Raw genomic sequence first — 23,243 nt, forward strand, 5'->3', positions numbered from 1 at the left:
AAGCCCCTTTCATACAAAAACCCCTTGATCCAAGAAACGTTTCAAATGTGGGATAAATCTATAAAAACATCCCATTTTGTCTGTTCTATTCCATCCCCACTGACCTCCCTGATTGAAAATGGGGAATACACACACAGTTAGGCCCTTCAAGACTATCAACGTGACAAACACAACAAACAGAGACTTTACAATACACTCGCTAACCAATAACGAGACTTTACTATCACAAGCTGAATTAATAGAAAAAGGTCATGGATGCTTTAATAATTGGTTCACATATAGACAAACAAGAGATTTCATATTTAAACACAAGGGGCACAAGAATATGGTTAGACCTCTGACTAAGTTTGAGTCCCTTTGTGTTCGCATCCCACCTACCCAACACACCCTGTCCTCCATATATAGAATACTAGTACAAAACCCACCTGGATACATACCCCCATATTTAGAAAACTGGGAAACTGACCTAGGAATTGTTATTCTCCCTCAAACAAGTAAGTGTTTCTATGTTCCAGGCCACAATGAGATCCTCAATCTCCTCCTCCATTTTGGAGATAAACTTCAAGTTGTTACATAGATGGTATCTTACGCCCAAAAAGTTACATCGCTTATATCACACATGGAAGAACAAATGTTGGCGCTGCGGACATGTGGGTAGTGGCGCCGCACATATGTGGTGGTGGTGTAACACCATACAAAACTTTTGGAGGTCAGTAATTTCCGAAATTGAAAAGATACTAGAGGTCCAACTCCCATTAGAACCCCTGTTATGGCTATTGAATAAAACACCTAAAATTAAATATAAACCTCACCTTAAATTGTTCTATATTATGACCAACAGAGTAAAGGCCTTGATCTCCAAAAATTGGAGACATAAAGACGCCCCATCCCTAACAATGTGGATTGGGAAAGTGTACGATCTAGTGGATCTGGAGGAATACTACTATCTTAAGAACAATAGAATGGAAATATATGCTGAGATCTCACACACCTGGAATTATTGCATTCAAACAAAAAATGAAAGAACCTTGCAACTTTAAAAATGTTTATTGGGTAAAATTGGGGAAACAACACTTGAAAACCATAAATTAAATATATCAGACGGGGGTGTAGACGGGACGAGACATAGAGACCACCTGTTATTACTTTTATTTTTAGAAATGTAGCAGTCTAATCATGTTTTTTGAGTTTAAGATACAGATTATTTGTCTCATTTAATACTTCTGCAGATGGGTGAAGCGTATGGACCTGTGTGCACTGTTTATATGGGTTCACGACCTACAGTGGTTCTGACTGGATACCAGGCAGTCAAGGAAGCCCTGGTTGACCTTGGAGATGACTTCCTTGGACGAGGGCGTCTTCCTGTGTTTGAGCGTGTATTTAGTAATGGTGGTAAGTAATATTTTAAAATGGGACAACAAAATAAAAAAATAAAGCTTCATTGTTCAGATAAAGCATTTCATTACAATTAACTTCAGTTATCAGATTTACTTTGATCTCTTGGTATCCTTTGTTTTGCTAGGTAGGCTTAGGCTCAGGATCAGCAATGCACAAGTGGGAGCTTGCCAGTGATTGGTGGATACAGACATATGCTTCGTGTCATTGGCTACCTTGTCTACTCAGCTAGATCCCTGTAATTAATAAACGCATAGTTAAATGGGGGCAAAACAATGCAAAAGTTAAATGCTATAACATACTACAGGATTTTCTTTTTGTACTTTTGCCCTTTTAATTCTGTTAAAACCTGAAATACAGAGGATTATGTTAAATAGAGATACTTTAGGCCATTCAAATACATCAAAATTCCCACACAAAAGTAAATTGTATCGTTTTTTACTTTTTTTTTTTTTTTTAAGGGACATGAAACACAAAAGGTTTCTTTCGTAATTTATGTAGATTATACATTTTTAAACAACTTTTGTTATCAATTTTGCTTCATTCTCTTGGAATCTTTTATTGAAGAAGGAGCAATGCACTGCTTGGAGGTAGCTGAACACATTTTAAGCCAATGAAAATGGGCATAGAATTTCAGCCACTCCAAGCTCCTGAACCTATAAAGATATGCTTTTCAACAAAGGATACCAAGAGAATGAAGAAAATTAGATAATAGAAGTACAGTAGTTTAAAATTGTATGCTCTGTCTGAATCATTAAATAATATGGCTCTCATACCCCTTTAAATATGACACCATTACAATCAATTTTAAATTCCCACTATGAAACATTTATCTTACACTGTTCAAATGGATTTTTGCTACAAAATGTCTCTCAACTATCATCAATACTGCAGGATTGTCACAAATGGGGAGGTCCTTCTGAAATTCCCTCATTAGGCAAATATTTTGATTTCCTGACACTGTCTTAGCTCCACCTACCACTAGGGATGGGCGAAAGTGGTGAAAGTGCGATTTGTTTGGTAGAACGACTAGTTCTGTGGACATTCGTTTTGGAAAATCGAATGTTGATAAGAATGAAAATCCATTAAAATACAGTAATATAATGTTATTTCTGGTTTTCGAATGTTACTTTTGTTTTCGAACGTTCATAATTTGATCGAATATCCACCTTCGATTTAACAAATACTATTCAAAAGTTCAATAGTTCACGTGGTAGGAAATTTAGTAAATTGATACATAATAGATACAAATAAATCAAATCAAATATTTCTATTTCAAATTTTTCATAATTTGAATATTTAAAGAGAGCGTTAGAAAGACTATTATAAATATATCAATTTTAATTTTTCTATTTTGAATATTGCTTAATTAGAATATTACATTTAAAGAGAGGATTAGAAATAAGACATGTGCATTCATTTTTGAAAACGAAAAACCGAATAAATGCAGCAGCGAAAATTTAAAGAACACGAAAAAAAAATACTGATGAAATTTGCCAGTACTTATTCCTTTCCTGTAAAATTGATTTTTAAGGCTTACCCTAACATGCTCTGGAGAGCAAGCTAATCAGATCCTATCCTTGCCAGGTCCCTCGCTGCGCTAACAGAAGGACTTAGTGCGCTTGGCACTCAGAACGTGCACTAACTTTAGTGTAGGTCCTGGGAGCTGAACTGCTAAGCCTGATGTTAGTGCGGCTAGGGCTCTGGCAATAAGAGGATCGGGTTAGCTCGCTCCCCAGAGTGTGTTGGGGTAAATACGTAGCTACAGGGGAACTTTTCACCTGCAGCTTCGAAACATTTACATTAGTTTAAATGAAAACAAACATAAATGTTAATGGAAATTCGAATAGTGCAGGGGATGAATATTCAGGGAATATTATAATATTCGTTATGAAAATTTTGTCCGATACAAAAAAATCCCCCTGCACATCCCCATTAGAAATACTATTACAAATATATTAATTCAAATTTTTCTTATAAAAATTCAAATCAAATATTAAATTTAAAGATAGCATTAAAAATACTATTACATTAAATGAATGTTAGAATGTTGTGCAAACATACGAAATTCAAAATGAACGAACAAATCTGTTACAATTTGTTGAAAAACATTCGCCCATCTCTAAATACCACATGACCCGACTCCACTCAAACCCACAGCCCACCTGGCTCTGCACACAGAACACAGAACACGTGACCCTATTGCTCTGCCCTTCCTATTACAGCTCTGCCCACACAACATCATGATTCACTACCCACTCCTCACCCACCTATCCCAGAAAGCCTCAGGGAAATATTGTGAGGGTATGACTCTCCCTATTCATTGAACATGTCAAATTTGACAGTGAGATACATACTCCTGCTGACACTTTGCTGACCATTGGCTTGAACTCTGACTTTGGATTGGAATATCCCTTCAAGTACCTAAATTTTGGTCATGTCTTGAGTCCTACCCTCCGTGTTGGGATTGTGTTTACTTAGTCAATTCCCAACCTTAGGGTCCCTTCCTGGACAGACATTATACTACCCATGACAGTATATCCTGATCATAAGCATTTGATGATAGGCACTTCCTGTTTGTGGTCAGTTGCATTAGAAAGAAGTAGACAACTTATACTGCAGCGTTAGTTTAAATTTAAAATTTAATAGCTGTTAATTTATATTCTCAGGCAAAAAAGAAAATCATGAATGTTTACATGTTCATCTTATATTTGTAATAGATATTATCTAAACACAATAATTTGGTGCATACTCAACAGTATTCTCAAAGTCATGGTCATAGAGAATAAAGCTTGGGTGCGTTTAATCCCTCACATAAAAGATTTCTATGAGGACGCTTAGCAGAGAAGAAGAATTTTTCTTCAGATCTTAAAGGGACATGAAACCCAAAAATTTTCTTTTATGACTCAGAGCATGCAATTTGAATTTTTTTCCAATTTATTTCTATCATCTAATTTGCTTTTTTCTTTTGGTATAATTTAATAGAAAGAATGCCTAGGTAGCCTAATGCACTACTGGGAGCTAGTTGCTGATTGGTGGCTGTACATAAATGCCTCTTGTCATTGGTTTGCCCAATGTCGTCATCTAGCTTCCTGTAGTGCCATGCTGCTCATTCAACAAAGAATGCCAAAGGAATTAAGCAAATTTGAAGTAAATTGAAATTGTATGCTGAAACATGAAAGAAGAATCTTGTGTTTCATATCCATTTAAATAGCACTAAATTTGACAACTGTAGTTTAGATTGAGCAAAAACTTAACTCACCACTTGTAACACGACCACAATGAGTTCACTAATGGTGCTGTTTAAGCTATACCTGAAAATTATAGGGCACACTAATATGTTTCTACTGACAATCCACTTGTATTACCAGATTGGGCATTATTCTTTGCAAAAGCACAAAACATTATACACCTTGCGCTATTGACTGTGCTTCACTTGTAATCTATCTCATTAACGCAATAAAAAAAGTGATATCATGCAGAAGATATGATTTTTTTTTTTTTTTTTTTTAAAAGCCATATCTGTTAAAATAGAAAAATTGAAAGTGACAAATACTATGAATAGGGTTAAAGTGTTTAGCAATCATTTTTAACCAATAAACATGGATTGTTTGGCATAAAGGGGAGCACCCCCTAACAGGTGTTATTCTATGATTACGGTTAACATGACCGAAACCGGTCAGAGTTTATTTGCCTTAACCTACCCCATGTAGCTGTATGTCCCATGCATACTTCTTTTATGGAATAAATGAATTTTATTATCCTTGCTTCGTTTTTGGAATATTTTTTTCTACTATGAAAAGCTATTCACAAATAGTTTTTCAAATAATTCAAATTCCATCATAGAATTGTCTCCATGCAAAGCCATCCATTTATCCGAGGCCTAGATTTGGAGTTTTGCGGTAGCCGTGAAAACCAGCGTTAGAGGCTCCTAACGCTGGTTTTAGGCTACCGCCAGTATTTGGAGTCACTGAAAAAAGGGTCTAACGCTCACTTTTCAGCCGCGACTTTTCCATACCGCAGATCCCCTTACGTAAATTACGTATCCTATCTTTTCAATGGGATCTTTCTAACTCCGGTATTTAGAGTCGTGGCTGAAGTCGTAATTCTAACGACAAAACTCCAGCCGCAGAAAAAAAACAGGAGTTAAGAGCTTTTTGGGCTAACGCCGGTTCATAAAGCTCTTAACTACTGTGCCCTAAAGTACACTAACACCCATAAACTACCTATGTACCCCTAAACCGAGGTCCCCCCACATCGCCGCCACTCGATTACATTTTTTAACCCCTAATCTGCCGACCGCCACCTACGTTATACTTATGTACCCCTAATCTGCTGCCCCTAACACCGCCGACCCCTATATTATATTTATTAACCCCTAATCTGCCCCCTCAACGTCGCCTCCACCTGCCTACACTTATTAACCCGTAATCTGCAGAGCGGACCGCACCGCTACTATAATAAAGTTATTAACCCCTAATCCGCCTCACTAACCCTATAATAAATAGTATTAACCCCTAATCTGCCCTTCCTAACATCGCCGACACCTAACTTCAATTATTAACCCCTAATCTGCCGACCGGAGCTCACCGCTATTCTAATAAATGTATTAACCCCTAAAGCTAAGTCTAACCCTAACACTAACACCCCCCTAAGTTAAATATAATTTAAATCTAACGAAATTAATTAACTCTTCTTAAATAAATTATTCCTATTTAAAGCTAAATACTTACCTGTAAAATAAATCCTAATATAGCTACAATATAAATTATAATTACATTGTAGCTATTTTATGATTAATATTTATTTTACAGGCAACTTTGTAATTATTTTAACCAGGTACAATAGCTATTAAATAGTTAAGAACTATTTAATAGTTACCTAGTTAAAATAATTACAAAATTACCTGTAAAATAAATCCTAACCTAAGTTACAATTAAACCTAACACTACACTATCAATAAATTAATTAAATAAAATACCTACAATTACCTACAATTAAACTTAACACTACACTATCAATACATTAATTAAATACAATATGTACAAATAACTACAATGAAATAAACTAACTAAAGTACAAAAAATAAAAAAGAACTAAGTTACAAAAAATAAAAAAATATTTACAAACATAAGAAAAATATTAGAACAATTTTAAACTAATTACACCTACTCTAAGCCCCCTAATAAAATAACAAAGACCCCCAAAATAAAAAATGCCCTACCCTATTCTAAATTACTAAAGTTAAAAGCTCTTTTACCTTACCAGCCCTGAACAGGGCCCTTTGCGGGGCATGCCCCAAGAATTTCAGCTCTTTTGCCTGTAAAAAAAAACATACAATACCCCCCCCCAACATTACAACCCACCACCCACATACCCCTAATCTAACCCAAACCCCCCTTAAATAAACCTAACACTAAGCCCCTGAAGATCTTCCTACCTTGTCTTCACCCTACCAGGTTCACCGATCCGTCCTGAAGAGCTCCTCCGATGTCCTGATCCAAGCCCAAGCGGGGGGCTGAAGATGTCCATGATCCGGTCGAAGTCTTCATCCAAGCGGGGCAGAAGAGGTCTTCCATCCGATTAAAGTCTTCATCCAGGCGGCATCTTCTATCGTCATCCATCAGGAGCGAAGCGGCAGCATCCTGAAGACCTCCGACGCGGAACATCCATCCTGCCCGACGACTGAACGATGAATGACGGTTCCTTTAAATGACGTCATCCAAGATGGCGTCCCTCGAATTCCGATTGGCTGATAGGATTCTATCAGCCAATCGGAATTAAGGTAGGAATATTCTGATTGGCTGATGGAATCAGCCAATCAGAATCAAGTTCAATCCGATTGGCTGATCCAATCAGCCAATCAGATTGAGCTCGCATTCTATTGGCTGTTCCAATTTTAACTAGGTAACTATTAAATAGTTCTTAACTATTGTACCTGGTTAAAATAATTACAAAGTTGCCTGTAAAATAAATATTAATCCTAAAATAGCTACAATGTAATTATAATTTATATTGTAGCTATATTAGGATTTATTTTACAGGTAAGTATTTAGCTTTAAATAGGAATAATTTATTTAAGAAGAGTTAATTAATTTCGTTAGATTTAAATTATATTTAATTTAGGGGTGTGTTAGTGTTAGGGTTAGACTTAGCTTTAGGGGTTAATACATTTATTAGAATAGCGGTGAGCTCCGGTCGGCAGATTAGGGGTTAACAATTGAAGTTAGGTGTCGGCGATGTTAGGGAGGGCAGATTAGGGGTTAATACTATTTATTATAGGGTTAGTGAGGCCGATTAGGGGTTAATAACCTTATTATAATAGCGGTGCGGTCCGCTCGGCAGATTAGGGGTTAATAAGTGTAGGCAGGTGGAGGCGACGTTGTGGGGGGCAGATTAGGGGTTAATAAATATAATATAGGGGTCGGCGGTGTTAGGGGCAGCAGATTAGGGGTACATAAGGATAATGTAAGTAGCGGTGGTTTACGGAGCGGCAGATTAGGGGTTAATAATTATATGCAGGGGTCAGCGATAGCGGGGGCGGCAGATTAGGGGTTAATAAGTGTAAGGTTAGGAGTGTTTAGACTCGGGGTACATGTTAGAGTGTTAGGTGCAGACGTAGGAAGTGTTTCCCCATAGGAAACAATGGGGCTGCGTTAGGAGCTGAACGCGGCTTTTTTGCAGGTGTTTTTTTTTCAGCTCAAACAGCCCCATTGTTTCCTATGGGGGAATCGTGCACGAGCACGTTTTTGAGGCTGGCCGCGTCCGTAAGCAACTCTGGTATCGAGAGTTGGAGTGGCGTTAAATTATGCTCTACGCTCCCTTTTTGGAGCCTAACGCTGACATTATATGGACTCTCAATACCAGAGTTATTTTTATGGTGCGGCCAGAAAAAAGCCGGCGTTAGCTACGCGGGCCGTTACCAACAAAACTCTAAATCTAGCCGCTAGTGTACACAGACAAGATTCTCAGAAAGTGAGGATGTCTGCCCCCTTCAGGACTTCAGTTGCAGAACATTTAAGATTTTGGGATAGATTACGAGGGGTGCGATAACTGTGCTAGCGGAAAGGTCTTTATTACGGCTCTTTATGCTCGTTGGAAGTAACACACATATAACCAGTTGAAAGTTAAATCAAACGCGTGAGCGCAATCGCAATTTACGCTTGTCGGGTTAGAGTGACTTCAGAGCTCTGGTTAACTGTTAAGCTCGACTAAAAGGTTGCACAAAACACATCAAAAATACATTACACGGTACAGTTACACTCACAATAACACTATCTGATAAAAATAATGAGATAAAAAATCCATAAAAAAGCTATAAGGGTTTAAAGACACGAGGTCTCAGGTGTTTGAGGGGGAAAAAAGGCAGGCAAAGGGCTTTAACATAGAGATACATACATATAAATATCTAAATATATATGTATATATTATGGAGCCCCAGAGATGTAACAAAAGATTTTTTTTTATAAATCGTGAGCACATTTTGCTATATCGTGCGCACAATTTAGTTAAATCATGAGCACAATTTAGCTAAATCGTGCTCACGATTTAGCTATATAGTGCACCCGATTTAACTATATAGTGCTCACGATTTAGTTATATAGTGCGCACGATTTAGCTATATAGTGCACCCGATTTCACTATATAGTGCACCCAATTTCACTATATAGTGCTCACGATTTAGCTATATAGTGCGCACGATTTAGCTATATAGTGCACCCGATTTAACTATATAGTGCTCACGATTTAGCTTTATAGTGCGCACGATTTAGCTATATAGTGCACCCGATTTAACTATATAGTGCTCACGATTTAGCTATATAGTGAGCACGATTTAGCTATATAGTATTCCCGATTTAGCTATTTAGTGCGCACGATTTAGTTATATAGTGCGCACGATTTAGCTATATAGTGCGCACGATTTAGCTATATAGTGCGCACGATTTAGCTATATAGTACTCACGATTTAGCTATATAGTGCGCAGGATTTAGCTATATAGTGCTCACGATTTAGCTATATAGTGCGCAGGATTTAGCTATATAGTGCGCACGATTTAACTATATAGTGCTCACGATTTAGCTATATAGTGCGCACGATTTAGCTATATAGTGCACCCGATTTAACTATATAGTGCTCACGATTTAGCTATATAGTGCGCACGATTTAGCTATATAGTGCACCCGATTTAACTATATAGTGCTCACGATTTAGCTATATAGTGCGCACGATTTAGCTATATAGTGCGCACGATTTAGCTATATAGTACTCACGATTTAGCTATATAGTGCGCACGATTTAGCTATATAGTGCGCACGATTTAGCTATATAGTGCGCACGATTTAGCTATATAGTGCACACGATTTAGCTATATAGTGCGCACGATTTAGCTATATAGTGCGCACGATTTAGCTGTATAGTGCGCACGATTTAGCTATATAGTGAGAATGATTTAGCTATATAGTGCTCACGATTTAGCTATATAGTGCGCACAATTTAGCTATATAGTGCGCACGATTTAGCTATATAGTGCGCACAATTTAGCTATATAGTGCGCACAATTTAGCTATATAGTGCGCACAATTTAGCTATATAGTGCGCACAATTTAGCTATATAGTGCACACAATTTAGCTATATAGTGCTCACTATTTAGAATTAATTATAATCATGCTATTCCTTTAAGCATGAATCCTCCCACTTACAGATTAGGCTCACCAGCTAATATTATTTTCATTTTCAGTTCAGTAAGTGTTGTGTCAGTGAAGATCAATACAGACAGACTGGTAAGTGTGCACCTTATGTTCAATCTCATGGATTTCTAATAGCATTATGTTATGTGACAAACACTTAGCATTGCACTGCTCACAACGCATATTTATCCTTTCACAGTACAATTATATTCAAATTATTGGAGGTGGAATAGGTGTACATAAATTATATTATATTTTAAATATATATTGAACACAAATTTGTTAATTATTCAGGTTAAAAACTGGTACAGTTACACTCACAATAACACTATCTGATAAAAATAATGAGATAAAAAATCCATAAAAAAGCTATAAGGGTTTAAAGACACGAGGTCTCAGGTGTTTGAGGGGGAAAAAAGGCAGGCAAAGGGCTTTAACATAGAGATACATACATATAAATATCTAAATATATATGTATATATTATGGAGCCCCAGAGATGTAACAAAAGATTTTTTTTTATAAATCGTGAGCACATTTTGCTATATCGTGCGCACAATTTAGTTAAATCATGAGCACAATTTAGCTAAATCGTGCTCACGATTTAGCTATATAGTGCACCCGATTTAACTATATAGTGCTCACGATTTAGTTATATAGTGCGCACGATTTAGCTATATAGTGCACCCGATTTCACTATATAGTGCACCCAATTTCACTATATAGTGCTCACGATTTAGCTATATAGTGCGCACGATTTAGCTATATAGTGCACCCGATTTAACTATATAGTGCTCACGATTTAGCTTTATAGTGCGCACGATTTAGCTATATAGTGCACCCGATTTAACTATATAGTGCTCACGATTTAGCTATATAGTGCGCACGATTTAGCTATATAGTATTCCCGATTTAGCTATTTAGTGCGCACGATTTAGTTATATAGTGCGCACGATTTAGCTATATAGTGCGCACGATTTAGCTATATAGTGCGCACGATTTAGCTATATAGTACTCACGATTTAGCTATATAGTGCGCAGGATTTAGCTATATAGTGCTCACGATTTAGCTATATAGTGCGCACGATTTAGCTATATAGTGCGCACGATTTAACTATATAGTGCTCACGATTTAGCTATATAGTGCGCACGATTTAGCTATATAGTGCACCCGATTTAACTATATAGTGCTCACGATTTAGCTATATAGTGCGCACGATTTAGCTATATAGTGCACCCGATTTAACTATATAGTGCTCACGATTTAGCTATATAGTGCGCACGATTTAGCTATATAGTGCGCACGATTTAGCTATATAGTACTCACGATTTAGCTATATAGTGCGCACGATTTAGCTATATAGTGCGCACGATTTAGCTATATAGTGCACACGATTTAGCTATATAGTGCGCACGATTTAGCTATATAGTGCGCACGATTTAGCTATATAGTGCGCACGATTTAGCTATATAGTGAGAATGATTTAGCTATATAGTGCTCACGATTTAGCTATATAGTGCGCACAATTTAGCTATATAGTGCGCACGATTTAGCTATATAGTGCGCACAATTTAGCTATATAGTGCGCACAATTTAGCTATATAGTGCGCACAATTTAGCTATATAGTGCACACAATTTAGCTATATAGTGCTCACTATTTAGAATTAATTATAATCATGCTATTCCTTTAAGCATGAATCCTCCCACTTACAGATTAGGCTCACCAGCTAATATTATTTTCATTTTCAGTTCAGTAAGTGTTGTGTCAGTGAAGATCAATACAGACAGACTGGTAAGTGTGCACCTTATGTTCAATCTCATGGATTTCTAATAGCATTATGTTATGTGACAAACACTTAGCATTGCACTGCTCACAACGCATATTTATCCTTTCACAGTACAATTATATTCAAATTATTGGAGGTGGAATAGGTGTACATAAATTATATTATATTTTAAATATATATTGAACACAAATTTGTTAATTATTCAGGTTAAAAACTGGTACAGTTACACTCACAATAACACTATCTGATAAAAATAATGAGATAAAAAATCCATAAAAAAGCTATAAGGGTTTAAAGACACGAGGTCTCAGGTGTTTGAGGGGGAAAAAAGGCAGGCAAAGGGCTTTAACATAGAGATACATACATATAAATATCTAAATATATATGTATATATTATGGAGCCCCAGAGATGTAACAAAAGATTTTTTTTTATAAATCATGAGCACATTTTGCTATATCGTGCGCACAATTTAGTTAAATCATGAGCACAATTTAGCTAAATCGTGCTCACGATTTAGCTATATAGTGCACCCGATTTAACTATATAGTGCTCACGATTTAGCTATATAGTGCGCACGATTTAGCTATATAGTACTCACGATTTAGCTATATAGTGCGCACGATTTAGCTATATAGTGCGCACGATTTAGCTATATAGTACTCACGATTTAGCTATATAGTGCGCACGATTTAGTTATATAGTGCGCACGATTTAGCTATATAGTGCTCACGATTTAGCTATATAGTGCGCACGATTTAGCTATATAGTGCGCACGATTTAACTATATAGTGCTCACGATTTAACTATATAGTGCTCACGATTTAGCTATATAGTGCACACGATTTAGCTATATAGTGCACCCGATTTAACTATATAGTGCTCACGATTTAGCTATATAGTGCGCACGATTTAGCTATATAGTGCACCCGATTTAACTATATAGTGCTCACGATTTAGCTTTATAGTGCGCACGATTTAGCTATATAGTGCACCCGATTTAACTATATAGTGCTCACGATTTAGTTATATAGTGCACACGATTTAGCTATATAGTGTGCACGATTTAGCTATATAGTGCTCACGATTTAACTATATAGTGCTCACGATTTAGCTATATAGTGCACACGATTTAGCTATATAGTGCACCCGAATTAACTATATAGTGCTCACGATTTAGCTATATAGTGCGCACGATTTAGCTATATAGTGCACCCGATTTAACTATATAGTGCTCACGATTTAGCTTTATAGTGCGCACGATTTAGCTATATAGTGCACCCGATTTAACTATATAGTGCTCACGATTTAGTTATATAGTGCGCACGATTTAGCTATATAGTGTGCACGATTTAGCTATATAGTGCACCCGATTTAACTATATAGTGCTCACGATTTAGCTATATAGTGCGCACGATTTAGCTATATAGTGCGCACGATTTAGCTATATAGTACTCACGATTTAGCTATTTAGTGCGCACGATTTAGTTATATAGTGCGCACGATTTAGCTATATTGTGCGCACGATTTAGCTATATAGTACTCACGATTTAGCTATATAGTGCGCAGGATTTAGTTATATAGTGCGCACGATTTAGCTATATAGTGCTCACGATTCAGCTATATAGTGAGTCCACGGATCATCTCAATTACTGTTGGGAACCAATACCCAAGCCATAGGACACGGATGATTAGGGAGGGACAAGACAGGTAACCTTAAACAGAAGGCACCACTGCTTGAAGAACCTTTCTCCCCAAAAAAGCCTCAGCTGAAGCAAAAGTATCAAACTTATAAAACTTCAAAAATGAAGCTTCTGTGGAACAGATTTGCACACTTTTTCTAAGGCCCAAGATCAGGAAACAGCCCTTGTGGAATGAGCCGTGATTTTCTTAGGAGGCTGCTGTCCAGCAGTCTCATATGCCAAATGAATAACACTCCTCAACCAAAAATAAAGAGAAGTAGCCATAGCTTTCTGACCCTTGCGTTTTCCAGAAAACACAACAAAGAAGAAGACTGTAAATAATATTTCAATGCACGAACCACATCCAGGTTGTGCAACAAACGCTCCTTCTGAGAAGAAGGATTAGGACACAAAGAAAGGAACAACAATTTCTTGATTAATATTCCTATCCGAAACCACTTTTGTAAGGAAACCTACGGCAGTACGCTGTACCACCTTATCAGAATGAAAAATAAGGAAAGGAGATTCACACTGCAGTGCTGAAAGCTCCAAAACTCTTCTAGCCGAAGAGATAGCCACCAAAAACAAAACCTTCCAGGTTAACATTTTAATATCCAAAGTATGCATAGGCTCAAACGGAGCCTGTTGAAGAACTCTAAGAACCAAATTAAGACTCCATGGAGAAGTAGCAAACTTACATGTAGGCCGGATTCTAACCAGGGCCTGACAAAAATACTGCACATCTGGCACATCTGCCAGACACTTGTGCAACAAAATAAATAAAGCAGAAATTTGACCCATCAGGGTACTAGTAGCTAAACTCTTCTCCAGACCCTCCTGGAGAAAATACAAAATCCTAGGAATCCTAACTCTACTCCAAGAGTAGCCCTTGGATTCACACCAATAAAGATATTTACGCCATATCTTATAGTAAATATTTATAGTAACAGACTTGCGAGCCTGAATCATAGAATCAATGACCGATTCTGAAAACCCAAGCTTAGATAAAATCAACTGTTCAATCTCCAAGCAGTCAGCTTCAGAGAAACGAGATTTGGATGAAGGAAGGGCCCCTGAAGTAGAAGGTCCTTGCTTAACGGAAGACTCCAAGGTGGAAGAGATGACATCTCCACCAGATCTGCATACCAGATTTTGCAAGGCTATGCTGGAGCAATGAGAATCACTGACACCCTCTCCTGTCTGATTCAAGCAATGACTCGTGGAAGGAGAGCAAACGGAGGAAACACATACACTAGGCTGAAATTCCAAGGAACTGCCAGCGCGTCTATTAGCACAGCCCGAGGATCTCTTGACCTCGACCCGTACCTCAATAACTTGGCATTCTGATGAGATGCCATGAGATCCAGCTCCGGCTGCCCCCACTTGCGAACCTAGTTGGCAAACACCTCCGGGTGAAGTTCCCACTCCCCCGGATAAAACATTTTGCTGCTCAGAAAATCCGCCTCCCAGTTGTCCACTCCTGGAATGTGGATCGCAGACAGACAGCAATTGTGGGACTCTGCCCACTGAATAATCCTGGCTACCTCTGTCATGGCTAAGGAACTCCGAGTTCCTCTCTGATGATTGATGTAAGCAACTGACGTTATATTGTCCGACTGAAACCTGATAGACTGGGTTGAAGCTAACTGAGTTATATCCACAATGAGTAGCTGCAAAGAATTGTATTTATTGTTTCAACACAACAACATCAACAGCGACGTCTCGGTATTGCTACCTTAATCATGCTAAATATAAAACTGAATTGATTCTATTTATACTTGTTCCCCACTAGGTGGCACTACAGAGTCAACATAATATTAACCCTTTTCATACCATTATACTCAAATAATTTCAAACTAACATCACAATTGTTTTTAAAAAAAACATCATACATGTACATTGCCCTAGAATCTATCTAGAGACATAAAATGCTAATAGAAAAATAGAATCTTAGTAGAAAACTTTCATATACAGATATACGTATATAATAATTAGAAAAAACATCCTATAAGAATACAGACATATCCAGATGTCTATTTAACCCATTGGGCTCCATTGTGCCTAATTTCCAAATCCAAAAACATTCACGCTGTTTTAACAAAAGTTCTCTATCACCTAATCTACGGGGCATTAGCACTTTTTCTATTATCTGAAACCTCAACTGTCCTATTGCATGCCCTCTTTCAATAAAATAATGAGCTACAGGGGCTTTGATATTTTTAGTTCTAATATTGCTTTTATGTTCAATTATCATGTCCTTGATGACCCTAGTTGTCTCTCCTACATAACTCCGCCCACAAAGACAATTATTTAAATAGATCACAAATGATGTATGACATGTGTGGTAACCTTTAATTTTAAACTTTTTACCAGTAATTGGGTGGAAAAAATTAGGCCCTTTAATCATGTTATTACAACACGAAAAGTTAAGGCAAGGATAACTACCCTCATTTCTACAAGTGATGTAATTTTGTTTAGATTTAATATTAGAACCAACATCAGCTTTAACTAATTGCTGTTTCAAATGCAAGCCTTGCTTGTATGCCGGCATAGGGAAATTTTTTAACTCTTATTTCAGGATTACAATCTGATAAAACTGACCAATATTTTTTAACCATACGTTGAATCTGGTTAGATTGTGAGTTGAATTCAGATACAAACACTAAACACTCATCCTTCTTACTATTTTTCTTCATAGGACTCAACAGAGTCTCTCTAGAAATGGATAAAGCATGCTTAATTTCTGCATCAATCACTTCAGAGGGGTAACCTCTCTTTAAGAATCTATCTGCCATTTCTTTGAATCTTAATTTTAATAAATTATCATCAGTGATGATTCTGCGTGATCTTAAAAACTGACTTCGAGGGAGGGCCTTTAGAAGGGATACAGGGTGAGCACTCTCAAAATGCAATAAACTATTCCTATCTGTCTCTTTCCTAAAAAGATCAACTTTTAAGCCCCTTCCATTTTTTATTACTTTAGTTTCCAGAAATGTAATATCACTTTCGCTCCAAGTTAATTTAAATTTAATATGCCCAGAAGCTTCATTTAATTCAGTCACAAATGCCAACAGGGATCCAATGTCGCCCCACCATATCCCAAAGATGTCATCGATCTAGCGCTACCAACAGGCGCCATACCGATGAAACCTAGGATTGCTGAAAACAAATTTCTCTTCAAACACATTCATAAAAATGTTAGCATAATTTGGGGCGACGTTGGACCCCATGGCAGTGCCCTTCACCTGCAAAAAATACTCGTCTTCAAACAAAAAGTAATTGCAGTACAAAATCAGTTCCAACAGTTGAAGTAAAAAATGAGTCTGAGCTTTTGAATAATTTTTATCCATTCTTAACACCATTTCTACAGCTCCCATTCCACTTTCGTGGGTAATGGAGGTGTAAAGGCTCTCAACATCTAAACTCAATAAAATATAATTTTCTGTTACCATATCCAATGCGTCTACCTTTCTAAGGAAATCACTAGTATCTTTTACAAATGAATTTTATATTTCTACATATGGTCTCAAAATCCGATCTAGAAAGATAGACACATTAGTTAAAACAGACTGGGTACTAGCAACAATTGGGCGGCCTGGGGGGGCCTGCAAGTTTTTATGAACTTTTGGTAAAGTATATAGCACCAGAGTGCAAGGATGTTCAATATACAAAAAGTTATACAGATCCCTATCAATTAGACCATATTGTAAAGCTTTCTGGCATACATTACTCAATTCTTTCTGGATAGAGAATACAGGGTTACACAGCAATTTCTTATACACCTGGGAAGCATTTAATTGCTGTTTAATTTCTTCTACATAATAGCTTTTATCTAAAGCAATGATAGCTCCGCCCTTATCGGCTCTCTTCAGAATAATATCATTTCTGGACTTTAAAGATTTTACAGCAGCTACATTATTGAAAGTAAAATTACTTATTTGGTTTTTAATATGCATATTTGTATTCACTTTGCATGATGACATTTCCTTTCCACCATATTTACCCTTAATGACTTTTCCCTGTAGTTTAGCAATATCATTTTCTACTAAGTTGATATATGTTTCCACACTGGTTACTCTGTGGAGGTAAAACAGTGCTTTTGTTCTTTAACCCTAGCTGTGCTAAATTAAAGGCAGCTTTCTCTTTCTTAGTAGTTTTACCATATATTGGGTTACATATAAAGCTTTTTAACCTCAGATTCCTAAAAAATCTAAACAAATCTTTGCTCAATTGAAAAAAAGCTAACTGAGGTCAGGCCAGAAGAGTATTGAAGATTGCCCTCAGCTCTAAGATGTTTATGGGAAGAAACGACTCTTCCAGAATCCATAGACCCTGAGCCTTCAACAAGCCCTAGATATCTCCCCATCCCAGCAGGCTGGCATCCATAGTCACAATCACCGAGGAAGGCCTGTGAAAGCAGGTTCCCTGAGTGAGTTGTTCCTGAGACAACCACCACAGAAAAGAATCTCTTGTGATCCAGAACAATTCGCGGAGACAGATCTGCATAATCCCCGTTCCATTGTCTGAGCATGCATAATTGCAGAGACCTGCGATGGAACTGAGCAAACAGAAAGATATCCATAGCTGACACCATCAGACCGATTACCTCCATATACTGAGCCACTGACGGCCGAGGAGAGGACTGAAGGGCAAGACAAGAATTGAAGATCTTTGTTTTTCTGGCTTCTGTCAGAAAAATCTTCATCTCTAGTGACTCGATAATGGTTCCCAAGAATACCACCCTTGTAGATGGAACCGAGAAACTTTTTCCTAAGTTCACCTTCCAACCGTGGGAGCGCAGAAAAGACAACAACAACAATTCCGTGTGGGAGTTTGCTTGTTGAAAAGATGACGCCTGGATCAGAATATCGTCCAGATATGGAGCTACTGCAACACCCCACAATTGGAGAACTGCTAACAATGCTCCCAGAACCTTTGAGAAAATTCTGGGAGCCGTTGCCAGACCAAAAGGAAAGGCCACAAACTGAAAATGTTTGTCTAGGAATGCAAACCTCAGAAACTTGTGATAATCCTTGTGGATGGGAATATGTAGATACGCATCCTTTAAATCCACCATAGTCATGAACTGACCTTCCTGAACCAAAGGAAGGATGGAGCGAATAGTGTCCATCTTGAAAGACGGAATTTGTTTACACTCTTGAGATCTAGAATTGGTCGGAAAGTTCCCTCTTTTTTGGGACCCACGAGCAAATTGGAATAAAAACCCAGACTTTGTTCCTGAATTGGAACAGGAACTATTACTCCCAGGTCGGACAGATCCTGAACACATTTTAAAAATGCCTCTTTTTATCCGGTTTACAGATAACCTTGAAAGATGGAACATGCCCCTGGGAGGAAAACTTTTGAACTCCAATTTGTACCCGTGGGACACTACATCCACTGCCCAGGGATCCGAAACATCCCGAACCCCAGCCTGAGCGAACAGGGAAAGTCTACCCCCCACAGGATCCGCTCCCGGACCGGGGGCAGACTCCTCATGCTGACTTTGAATCAGAGACAGACTTCTTAGACTGCTTCCCCTTGCCCCAGGCCTGATTGGACTTCCAGGAGGACTTGGACTGTTCCTGCTTAGCAGAGGAAGGGGAAGGTTTACCTGAAAAGTTTTGAAAGGAACGGAATTTTCTCTGGCGACCCTTAGTCTTATTTCTCTTATCTTGAGGGAGAGAATGACCCTTACCTCCCGTTATATCAGAAATAATTTCAGCAAATTCTGGTCCAAACAAAGTTTTACCCTTGTAAGGAATAGACAAAAGCTTAGATTTTGACGAAACATCCGCAGACCAGGACTTCAGCCATAAGGCCCTGCGAGCCAAAATAGCAAAACCCAAAATTTTTGCTCCCAACCTGATGACCTGCAAAGAGGCATCCATGATGAATGAATTAGCTAACCTAAGAGCCTTAATCCTATCTTGGATCTCCTCCATAGGCGCATACGTCTGAATAGAATCAGACAAAGCATCAAACCAATATGCTGCAGCACTGGTAAAAGTAGCAATACACACCACAGGCTGCCATTCCAGACCCTGGTGAACATCAATCCTTTTAAGCAACGCTTCCAACTTTTTATCCTTGGGATCTTTAAAAGAACAGCTATCCTCAATGGGAATAGTAGTCCTCTTGGCCAAGATGGAAATCGCTCCCTCCACCTTGGGAACTGTCTGCCAAGACTCCCTAACAGAATCAGCGATCGGAAACATTTTCTTAAAAATACGAGAAGGGGAAAAAGAAACCCCTGGCTTCTCCCACTCCTGTGCAATAATCTCAGAAGCACGGTCAGAAACAGGAAAAACCTCCACCTCTGAGGGAACATCAACATACTTTTTAAGTTAATTAGATTTCTTTGGAATAACTACTAACGTAGTATCAGAATCCTCCAAAGTAGCCAAAACCTCTTTATGAAGCGCACAGAGGTGTTCAAGCTTAAATAAAAAAAATCACAGCTTCAGAATCAGAAGAAAAAACCATACTCTCTGAATCTGAAATTTCCCCCTCAGACGCTATGGAAGAATCCTCCTCCTCAGACCTATGGGAAGAAACATTCAGCATATTTTCACAAACATAGCAAGAAAGTGGATTCCCCAAATTGAGGGGTTTCCAAAAGTCTAGGCTTAATGAGCACAACCGTTAGTAATAAAAACTCAAGAAACATAAGTGTCAAAAAAAATAAAAATATCCTTTAATAAATCACACAATTCACAAACATACCACATTCATGCATGGGATCCCAGTAATAAAAAAGTCAATGGACTAAGAACAAACTTCTGGTGCACCAGGGTGAACTGGATATGTGTATGTTAACCAGTGGTATTAGATATTTGTAATCCACAAAGAAGATAGTTGCATATCTTTAGAGTCCCCAAAGTGCCGCTCTGCTGAACTAGCCAGACCAAACCCTCGACCCAAAAAAGTGATCAAGTCACCTTTCAAAGCATACTTTTTCAAGCCGTATATGTTATTCACAGGTACATCAACTGTCATATCCTTCTTGACCACATTTGGTAAACAGTACTACCTGTGTTCGTAGTGCCGACGGCAGAATCTTCAATGCTTACATGGAGCGCGGTCTTACAGGGCAGGTCGGGGCTAGTCGGGATCCAATGCTGCGGTAGCTCACAGATATGGAAAGGCTTCCTCCCTCCATAGACCCGTGGAACAAATGAAGGACTGACTAAAGTTAATCAGGCATTCAGGGTAGGGCAGCACCAAACATGAAAGGCACGGTGAAATGAAAAATCCCACCAGTTTTCAAGTGCTCAAAAGCCACCACAGCTCTACTGAAGAGACTGATGTGGAACACAGCTAGACCCCAGTAAAAAACAGAACAAACAGCTCTGCTTTAAAAATAATAATCTCTTGATTGAAGAATCTACAGACACCTAAAAACATTACCACTTCCTTGCATAGGCAAAGAGAATGACTGGGGGTTATGGGTAAGGGGGTGGAATTTAACAGCTTTGCTGTGGTGCTTTTTGCTGCCTCCTGCTGAACAGGAGTGATATCCCAACAGTAATTAAGATGATCCATGGACTCACTATATCTTAGGAAAGAAAACTATGTATTGTACAATTTCAAATACATATTTTTCTATAATTTCTCTATAAAATATTGTCACATTCTTCTGTCTTTTTTTAGGCATTATAATGTTGGTTGGCAATTCATTTTTTATTAATACTATGAAAACATGTATTGTACCATTTCAAATACATATTTTTCTATCATTTCTCTATAAAATATTGTCACATTCTTCTGTCTTTTTTTAGGCATTATAATGTTGGTTGGCAATTCATTTTTTATTAATACTATGAAAACATCCAATTTGATTCCACTACCTAAAGAAAAAAAATGGCAGTGAGAACTGTACACATTTTCATAATGGTCTGAGCACAATAGAATCATGGAAGCCTGTGTTATTGTACACACAATGCTGTACATTGCAAATATTATAAAAAAGATAGGGATTGGATTCCAAAGCAGTAAGCTGCAAAATGTTTACATTGAGACTACCTGTCTGAGTACAGTGTAAAGTTTAAAGGGACAGTCTACTTCAAATGTTTTATTGTGTAAAAAGATAGATAACGCCTTTACTACCCATTCCCCAGCTTTGCACAACCAATATTGTTATATTAATATAATTTATAAGAACTTAAATCCATAGCATTTTATAAGTTTTTCACAGCAAGACAAAAGCTAATTAATTTGTACCATATAGATAACACTGAGCTGACTCTCGTTGAATCGTGAGAGATCACTGATTGGTTAAATTCAAGTATGGGGATTGGTGCAAAGCCTTAGATACAAGGTAATCACAGATTATTTAGCATTGTATTGTGAAAGGATAAATATGCTTTGTGAGCATTGCAATGCTAAATGTACTGTTTGTCTCATAACATAATGCTAAATGTACTGTTTGTTACATAACATAATGCTAAATGTACTGTTTGTTACATAACATAATGCTAACATTGGGCTTTTAGAAATCCATGTGACTGAAGCTGAGGTGCACAGTTACTTACCAGTTTGTGCTGATCCTTACTGACACATAGGGTTCAATTTATCAATCAAGTGGCGGACAGGGGTGTACATATTCACCGTTTTCCGCTCCAGCTCTCCACTGGTGGGCAGCAACCTACCCACACACAGCCATTCACACGCGGGTAGGAGCTGTCAATCTCCCTGGTTGGACGAGAAGAGGATAGGGAAGCAGCGGTTTCATGGCCGCTGCTTGATAAATCATGACAGTAGGTTCTCTTGTAAAAACCTGCAGTCATAGGGAGGAGAAGGGCTTCATAAATCGAGCCCATAGTGATGTCCAGGTCATGAACGATGCAGTAGAATTACATGATTTACAAGTGCATAATAAAAAGACAATGCAAAAACACTTACTCTGAATTTCAAATAAGCAGTAATTTTATTCTGACAAATTCATTTTTTATCTCATATTCCGGCCCCTGTATCATGTGACAGACATCAGCCAATCACAGACTAGTATATGTATACCATGTGAGCTTGTGCACATGGTCAGTAGGATTTTGTTCCCCAGAATGTGTGAATATAAAAAGACTGTGCACAATTTGATAATGGAAGTAAATTGGAAAGTGACTTAAAACTGCTGCTCTGTCTGAATCATAAAAGGTTATTTTGACTTGAATGTCCCATTTAAATGACTCCTTTGCCATTAAACACTCTGTTAACAGTACAATGATTCAACTATCAGGTAACAGCGGTTCTCAATAGACCCCTGCCTTTACCCCTAACTGCACCTTAACACTTTGAGTGCTAATGACGGCTCTGAGCCGTCACAGAGTTTCTCACTCTGGTGCTAATGATGGCTCAGAGCCGTCATGAGCACTCTCCCACCTGTAGAGTAACAGGCATCGCCGGGGCTTCACGTGATGCGCGGTGACGTCACCCGCAAATTACGTGATGACGTCACAGCGCAACTTTATTTATACTTAACAATGTTAAGTATAGGAGGAGGGGGCATGCTGCTTAGAAGCCCCAAGACCCACTGTTGGAAAGGTAATCGCCTAACCTTTCCAACAGTGTAAGTCTTGGGGGTCTGTAAAAAAAAATAAAAAGGTTAAAAAATTTTTTTTTACAAAATTTCAAAAATAACAAAATCTATAGTAAATATTAGCACCCAGGTGGGAAATGGCTTAGCAGCCAAAGGG

At 37.9% G+C, this 23,243-nt stretch overlaps 1 protein-coding gene across 1 annotated transcript in view; it reads left to right on the plus strand.

The window, feature by feature from the left end:
- Positions 1-23,243, plus strand: part of LOC128666895 (cytochrome P450 2G1) — a 117,732-nt gene that overhangs the window by 17,144 nt on the left and 77,345 nt on the right. Inside the window, exon 2 of the mRNA XM_053721706.1 lies at positions 1,230-1,392. Within this exon, the coding sequence (XP_053577681.1) occupies positions 1,230-1,392 (163 nt within the window). The remainder of the gene's footprint in view (positions 1-1,229; positions 1,393-23,243) is intronic.

Source organism: Bombina bombina, chromosome 7 (assembly GCF_027579735.1).
Source record: "Bombina bombina isolate aBomBom1 chromosome 7, aBomBom1.pri, whole genome shotgun sequence".
Taxonomy (NCBI): Eukaryota; Metazoa; Chordata; class Amphibia; order Anura; family Bombinatoridae; genus Bombina; species Bombina bombina.